This window comes from Phocoena sinus, chromosome 8 (genome assembly GCF_008692025.1).
Source record: "Phocoena sinus isolate mPhoSin1 chromosome 8, mPhoSin1.pri, whole genome shotgun sequence".
Classification (NCBI taxonomy): domain Eukaryota; kingdom Metazoa; phylum Chordata; class Mammalia; order Artiodactyla; family Phocoenidae; genus Phocoena; species Phocoena sinus.
In genome coordinates, this window is record NC_045770.1 from 103863972 (window position 1) to 103872275 (window position 8304).

The following is an 8304-nucleotide window of genomic DNA, read 5'->3' on the forward strand; positions in this document are numbered from 1 at the left end:
TACATTTTAAAATGTTTTATTAAAAACAAGGAGAACCAAACAAACAAAAAGCTCAACCCAAGAACTCTGGGTTCTGGGGGTCTGGGAGCAGCTTAGGTCTGCGGGAAGGGTGGAACCTGGAAGACGGACAGTGTGGGGGGCCTCTGACCCCTGGCAGGAAGAGCAAGAGCCGGGGAGGCTGACAGGCAGCACAGCCTTCCCCAGGGCTCAGCCCCTTTCTGTGGCATGGGCTCATCCACTTGGGGAAGACAGGTGGGGGTCCTCAATCCCCATAAAAAGGCAGGGTGGGCGGTTCTGCACGGGTCTCAGACCTCTTGGCAAAGCCACCAACCAGTTAGGACGGAGGAGAGGGTGGCCCGGGGCTCGATCGGGCCTAACAGCACCCTCCCCGAATGCGGGGTTCAGCTCCCCCTCGGGAGATGGGCTCAGACAGGGAGCTGCGCCCCCAAGTACTGCTGCAGCCCCTCTCAAAAGAAAGGGCCCCGATGGGGTGGGACCTGGAGGCAGCCCTAGGCAAGATCCTGGTGGGCAGGGCAGGGTCCAGACTCCCATCCGGAGCTCAGTGGCCCCGGGGCAGCGCCCGGATGGGCCGAGGAGGGGGATTGTCCAGGACCGGTTCGGGCCGGGGGCGCACGCCACCTCGGCGCTTCTGCTTGCGCAGCAGGTAGCTCGAGTACTGCACCTCGGGCATGGCTAGCTTGAGGCAGGCCTCGGTGGCCGGGCCGGCGCGGCCGCTGGGCAGGTCGTAGCCCATGATGTCCACCTTGCGGCTGGGCTGCCAGGGTTGCAGCTGCTTCGTGCGGATCTGCGCCGCAGGCCGCAGCACAGGTTCCTCACCAAAGCAGCGCCGCAGCAGGCGCTCTCGGGCCTCTCGCAACTCGCGCGCCTCGCGCTCCACGCAGGCGCGACCGGCCAGCGCCACGCGGCGCCAGAAGGTGGCGTTGAAGTGGTCGTAGAGGCCGGCGTCGAGCGCGTTCCAGGCGCGCGCGGCCCGCGCGAGAGCCGCGGGGATGGCGGCGAGGCGCGAGCTGGCGGCGCGCGCGTTGAGCCTGGCGTAGAGCACGTCGTCTAGGTCCCAGGCCAGCAGGCGCCGCAGCAGCACGAGCGACTCGTCGAAGTACTCGGCGATCATGACGAGCGAGAAGACCTCCTCCACCTGGCGGATGAGGCCCGCCAGGTAGGCGGCGTCGTCGCGCGGGCTGCGCTCGTTATCGCCGCCCAGGTCGTAGGCCAGCGTGTTGTGCGCGAACATGGCGAAGTGCTCGCCCGCGCGGTAGTAGGCCTCGGGCGCGCTCAGGAAGGCCTCGAGCGACGCGTTGGGCACGCGCCGGAAGGCGGGGCAGTACTGGTTGTAGTAGCTGAAGAGCGACTCGAACATGGCGGCCGGCTCGCGCAGGATGGTGACGTAGACGGTGCCCGGGGGCATGAGGCGTTGCAGCTCCGCGCGGTCGAAGCGCAGGTGGCTGGCCAGCACGTGCGGTGGCCGCGTGGCCGGGTGCACGAAGTGCGCCGAGAAGTTGCGCGGGTAGCAGAACTGGTGCTCGCAGCTCGGGTGTGGCAGGGCCACGGTCAGGTTGTGGCGCTCGGCGAAGCGGAACAGGATGTTCTGCACTGTCGTGCCCGCAGTCTTGTGCGTCTTCAGAAAGGCTACGGTCATGTGCTTGGGGCGTGGCGGAGAGTCCTGCAGAGGCGGGCAGCTCTGAGGGAACAGCTTGGGGTACCTGCAGGGTTCAGGGGGTGTGCAGGGAGGAGGAAGTGAGAAGGGTGCGGCTTGATCCTGTTTCTCCCCAAGGATGGTGGGAATGGGCCAGGGCCCATCCTGGGCTTTACCCGCAGAACAGTAGAGGCGTGTGGTGGGCAGCCTCTAAGATGACCCCCAGTGATCCCTGCTGACCTCCTGGCATTCACACTCTTGTGTATTTCCCTTCTCTTGAATATGAGTGGGACTTATTGATGCCTCTTAGGGAGTAGAACAGGGCGGAAATAGTGGGATGTCACTTGTGAGCTTACATTATAAAAAGATTATGTTTTCTGTCTTGGTATCTTTCACTCTCTCTCGGGCAGCTCATGCAGGGGACAAGGAGGTACCAGGTGGGAAAAGGCCCCAAGGAACGAGGCCCTCAGTCCATCAGCCTGCTTGAAGAGCTGAAGGCTCCGCCACCAACCACTTGAATGGGCTTATAAGTGGAGCCCTTCCAGTCAAGCCTTCAGATGAGACTGCATCCCCAGCAGCCAACTTGATTGCAACTCCGTGAAAGACCTTGAGCCAGAGGTATGCAGCTAGGGCACACCTGGGTTCCTGACCCACAGGAGTGAGATAATAAATGTTTAATGGTTTCAGCTGCTAAGTTTTGAGGTAACTTTGTTACACATAAAAGATAACACAAGGACAAAGGCCCTTGGAGATCCTTGAGGAATTCCACTTCACAGATGTACAAACTGAGGAACAGAAGGAGAAAAATCATTTCTATAAGTTGGGCAACTCAGATTAAGTCACCAAATCCTCTTGCTCTCTGTCTTCTTTCCACTGGCTACTCACATTGTAGGTGAGTGGCATGGGCTTTGAAACAACCTGTTGTTATGTGATTCTATTAAGTCCTCTGGAACCTTATTCATTTATTCAAGTAGTTTTTTTTTTTTAAGCATCTACTATGTGCCAGGTACCGTTCTAGGCTCAAGAAATATGATAGTATAAAAAACATAATAATCCTAGCCTTCATGAAGCTTTCATTTCTGTTTCCTCATTCCTGAAACAAGGGCCTTCGGGATTACAGGTGACCTATGAGATCCCTTCAGACTTTGAGTCACCCTCCTGTTTCTTTTCTGCCATCCTAAGCGTCATGTAACAAGGACAACTCTAAGCAGCTTTGAGAATACCATTGAGACTTCCTATCAGTGGCTGGTTTGGGTTCAGGATAACGTCTACATGGATGCTCCTGAAGACCAGCAAATCATCTGGCAAGAGGGACGGGGCCCATTCACACTGTTCTCATGGGCAGACCATGTAGCAAATGGCGAAATTGAGGCCCTGAGGGGGTGCAAGGATTCACTGGGTTCACAGTGAGCCAGGAGCAGGGTCAGGGTTGCTACTAGTCATCACATGGTATCCTGTATCAGGGTGACTGGCTGGGTCACACATACATCATTCCCATTTTATAGATGAGCAAATGGGCTCAGAGAAGTGAGGAGGCTTGGCCAACACAACTTGGCCCAGGGGCTCCTGGGGCTCTGGTAGCAGGGCCAGTGTGAGAAGTTGTTTGCAGTTCTCTAGGAGTGTGTGGCTGAAACACACTGTCTCTGTCTTGTCAGCTCCATCGTAGGGCCACAGTCCTACCCCCTCCCCTTTCTGCGAAACTGAGCTTTAGCCTATGAACAAGGGGTGCGTCCAAGCCCGATAAGTTCCCTGCCAACCTTTACGCTTGCCTTCATCCCATGTGAAAACTGCAAGAGTGTCTTTTGCTGATGCAGATGGTTAATGGCCATGAGACCCACCCCCCCGGGGGCGGGGAGGAACCCCGTCCTTCCCATCCACACGGATGTCCTTCTCCCTAATAGTCAGATTCTGTTTTTAGCTCTGGCCCCTTTAAACCCCCCTGTACCCCTTTTGGTGCCGCGGCGAATGTGGCAGAGGCCTCTGGATTGACTGTCCAATCGTTCTTTCCTGCCTGTATGTAAGTTACCCACAATAAACTTCATAGTTGCAGTTTATGGAGTCGCCCACTTCATTTTTTGGTCTTAAAGTTCCTTCTCACTTTGGAGAATATTATTCAACATCTCTGCCTTCTGACAGGGAGGCACTCAGAAGGAGATACCGAGGGAAGACTCGAGCTGGAATAGAATCCCAGATTACTCACTCAACCCTTTCAGTGAAGTCCCTGCCCAGGGAGGTTGTGTGAATCTAAAGAGAATGTATGGAAAGCAATTTCAGAACAGAGGGAAGGATCAAAGCCCATCAGAAGATGGACTCTTCTGGCAGCTTTAATAAGGAACGAGGAGAGCTCCCGTCTGCTAGCGCTAACCAGGCAGCTGACTTCTAGAGGAACCCAACTGCCGAGCCCCGCCCCCTTACCGAGGCCCCGCCCCCTTACCAGCTGAGCTGCGCCCCCTGGTGGATGAGGAGGCTTAAGGTGCTGCATCCTAGCACCAGCAGCAGGATTTTCCTGCGGCTCATCTTGGTGGCCTGCTGCAGGCGCTGGAGGATGGGTGGCATGATGGGGTACCCACCCCTGGACCAGCCAGGGCCTCACTATCCAGGACTCCCTTCGCCGGCACTCATGGGGGCTCCTGGGGCTCTGGTAGCAGGGCCAGTGTTCCTGTGAGGCCTGGCAGGAGAAGGAGGCAAACAGGTTTGTAGCAGGCAGAGAAGATGGGCTCCGAGCCCCAACAGGACTGCTGCAAAGGAGAGCTGCAAAGGGTGGGGTGAGCAGAGAGGCCAGGGAAGATCAGATTCCTACCTCCTGTTACCATGACCCTATCTCCACACTGCTCCAGATAACTTAGTCTTGGGTGGAATTACACGCTCTGGGGTCTGGCCAGCCCTTCAGGCTGTAGCCACTCCCTTCCTTGAGCCCTGTCTCTGCTTTTCTGCCTGCCCCTAATTGTCTTTGTCTCATGGCCATTTGCGTCTGTCTCCCCTGTAGATGTGCCTTAGCACCAGCACTTGGCTCAGGGCACAGAAGTCTCAATTCGGGGTTTCCTCTCCTCTAGGACTCCCTGCCTCATTGCCTCAGCCAACGGTTGGTCTTGACTCCCCAGACGCTGAGCTCCTCAGAAACACTGACCAGGTGTTCATTTTCTTGAGTCTCTGACGTGAGGAAGAGGCTTTCTCTACATATTATACTACCACACGCTTAATCCCATTTAATCCTCGCTGCAAGCCTAACATAGGTATTCCCATTTCACAGACAAGGAAACTGAGGCTCTAAGAGATGATGTCACTTGTCCGTGGTCATGCAGGTGGTATTAGCAGAATCTGGATTCAGATCTGTTCCTTCTTTCTCCAAAGTCCATGCCCTCAGACAGTATGTGTGCTGCTTCTACAGAGAACTGATTTCCCCATCCCTGCCCTGGACTCTGGCAATCCTGCATGCTTCTGAGCCCCGAGGGCCCGAGACCAATAAATCCACGAGGGAAAGAAAGGAGGACTTGAAATCCTGGAACCCTATCTGGATTCCATCCCCAGACACCTGAAACCCTGGCCACCTCATCAGACGATTGCAGTGAGAGGTGCCTGGCCAAGGGACGGGGGAGGGGAATACAGAGCTTGCCCTGCTGAGACTCTCCAGGAGAGGTGGGCCTCTATCCCAGCTGAGCGGCAGCCGTGAGAGGCAGGAGAAGGGCCTGGTTTCTGGTCAGTCACCCATCCCCACATGAATGTCTTGGCTCAAGGGCAGCTCCAGGGGAAAGTCAGCTTCAGTAGCAATGACTACCCCCCAGTTAGGGTGGGCTCTCTGTCTCAGCAGCCTCAGTCTCCAGGTTCAGGTTTGGCTTCATCCTCGCACACACCCGTCTCCAAAGGGGAGGGGGAGCCTGGAACCTTATGGGCATGTGCATGTGTGTGGAACTAGGACACCTCAGTCCCAGGAGGGTTGAGGTAATGTTAAAACTCTTTTGACCATGACCTTCCCCTAGGCCCCTGCACTTGGCTTCCAATCCTTCTCCTTTAGCCCCCCCTTCCCCCAATTAATCCTGGATTACATTTAAACCTGTTGGGGTGGAAAGGTGTACTGGTTACGCCTTTCCCCTTCTCTCCAGTTCCCATCACCTGATTTCCTCCACCCCTGCAGATAGCCTTAATCCTCCCGGAGCCAAGGGGTATGAAAGGTCCAGCCACAGAGGGCAACCAAGCTAAGGTCCCTCTGTCTTCAAGGATGGCTAGGGCAGAGGAGGGCTGGCGCTGCCCACGTGAGGCTGCCGGCAGGAGGGAGCCACAGCCAAGGCCCTCTCAAGATGCACACCTTCTTTCCCTGTCACTTATCCTCCCTAGAGGACTTGGTGACCAGGCAGGAGTTTCCCAAGGGGGCCAAGTGGAGGGCCAGCCTATTCCCATCTTTGCTCAACTCACTGAAAGCACCCTATTTTTCAGTGGACTCTGGGTCAGCCAAGGAGAGGTCAAGCCTGGAGAGAGCTGCAGTGGGACTTTCCCTGGGAGACGCTTCAACCAGGCCATATAGAGAAGGGTGATGGGGTGCTTGGTAGCCCCCTCCATCCCACTCCCCTCCATGGCTTAGCCCTGGGCAGCCAGCCAGACCCCAGTCTGAGGCCCACTGGTACAGGGTATCATCACCACAAGAATCCCCTGGACACCAGCCCTCCAAGGTGGGCACCAGCTTCTGTGTGTTCCCGGTCAATGACTGGATGCTCACCGCCTTCAGATACAGCCTGGTCCGTTTCTGAGCAGCCTTGGCTGTTCAGAAGTTCTCTCTGGGACAGCTGGGATCAGCCTGCCACTGGCGGCGCCCTCCTCCCCTTGTCCCCTTCCACCTCCCACTCTCATGGTTGCTAGTACTGCCCTGCTACACCACACGAGCCGTTTTTTCTCCATGACAGACCTTCAGGTATTTCAAAGCAGTAACCCTGTCTCCTCTGGGTGGGCACTCTGCCAGGCTAAACATTCCAGGTCCCGAGAGAGGGTGCTGCTTGGACACTGGAGGAGGCCTCCCTTCCCTTGGCAAGTTCACTCCGCAATGCCTATTCTGGAGATGGAGTCAGGTCACTGGCACCCAGGAAGGGGGCCACCTGGGGCTGGGTTTCTCTTTGTAACCTCTGGGGCGGTGTGGGGTGGGCGGCAGTCTGCTGGGGCCAGAATTTAGAGCAACAGCCCTGGCTCCTGCCCCTCACATGTTTCAGACTACTCCCTGGCATCCCCGGTGCCTTCTCTGTGGAGACAGAGTTTCCCTCAGTCGTCCGAGACAAGTCAGGGTGCCCAGCCTCATCAGAAAATCAGTGCTAATTTTAGTCAGAACAATCAACCTCAGGCTGCTGCCTGGTTTTGCAAATTGCTTTCCTTTCTCCAGGGAACCAAAGAAGAAATGGTTTAGCTAGACAAAGCTTTGAAAACCGGCCTGGATGCCCACCCACTCCCACATAAGCCCTTTGCTCTCTCCCTGTAAGCTCTAGGGCTGATATTGGTGCCTTTGGAGGAGGCGGGGGGGCACCCTGGCCTGGACCACCCGCATCTGACCGTCGGATGACCTGGAGACTCTATCCTTACCTGAGGATGGCACAGCCCACTGTGTAGGGCAACTGCCCAGTGCACTAAAGAGGAAAGGGCCAAGGGCTGAGCGGGCTGCAAATTAGTGGCCCAGGAGATCAAATATTTTTCAACCTTCCTCTTTTCCTTCCTTTCTTCCCCCCCAACCCCCGGCCTGCGCCAGGTCAGCCCCCCCCCTCCAGTCCCCTCTCCCTGTCATCCACCCCCACGTCATCCCTGCCTCTGAATTCTCTTCATCCTCCTCTCTCCATCACTACTGCCCACCCTCCCAGCCCCCATTCCCTCAACTGCATCCCAGCCTCCCCCAGGGATCGGTCACTGGGATCTGGTCCCCATAAGGGATAGGCCAGATTCTCTCTCTCACCCGCGTCCTCTCCTGCTCTGCAGGGGGCCAAGAGCCCGCCTCCTCATGCTCTTCGGGGACTGGCCCCCACGGCACCCTCCCGCCCAGCCGGCATCCCCCATCCTGGTCCGGTCCACCCCCGCGCCTCCAGCCCCAGGCCGTCCCGCTGCAGTACTCACGCTGAGCGAGCTCTGCTTTGACCCGGGTTGAGGGTGGTCGCCGCTACCTCCCAACCTTGGCCGCGAAATCCGCTGAGGGTCCGAGGGCGCTGGGGGCCCTGGGAGCAGAGTGCTGGTCGCTCGCCTCTCCGCGCCTGGATGGGATCAGGTGGCAGCGTCAGCTCAGCTCCGCTGCTCTTGGCTCTGCCCGCCGCCCGCCCCCCATCGCACACCGGAGGCGGAGGCGGGGCGGGGGCGGGGGCCGGCGAGCAGGGGAGGGGGAGGGGAAGAGGAGTGGGAAGGGGAGGGGGCAGCCTTGACTCGCAGGCTCCCCGAGAACACTCTCCGAGTGGCGTCTTCGCATGCGGGCATCTTCCCTGGGCAGCCTTTGCAGAGTCTGGACACCAAGGTGGCCAGCTGCTTGCCCTCACTCTACAGAAGGGGAAACTGAGGCCTGGACGGTATCTGGATACTCCGGCTTTGCTGGGCCCCACTGGTCACCCTTGGGCGGGGTAGGCCCTGGGAGAGTTAGAGACACAGGTACATGTACAAGTACCTACATGGTTTCCCCCCACCCCCTTCTCCTCTTT

General features: G+C 57.7%; 1 protein-coding gene across 1 annotated transcript; it reads right to left on the reverse strand.

Moving 5' to 3' along the window:
- On the reverse strand, positions 1-7934 carry GAL3ST3 (galactose-3-O-sulfotransferase 3). Its single transcript, XM_032640522.1, has 3 exons — positions 7736-7934; positions 4089-4322; positions 1-1721 (listed from the first exon to the last, which is right to left on the reverse strand). Exons 2-3 carry the CDS (start codon positions 4208-4210, stop codon positions 560-562), a joined length of 1284 nt encoding a protein of 427 aa, XP_032496413.1. The 5' UTR covers positions 4211-4322; positions 7736-7934; the 3' UTR covers positions 1-559.
- Positions 7935-8304: the final 370 nt, after the last annotated feature.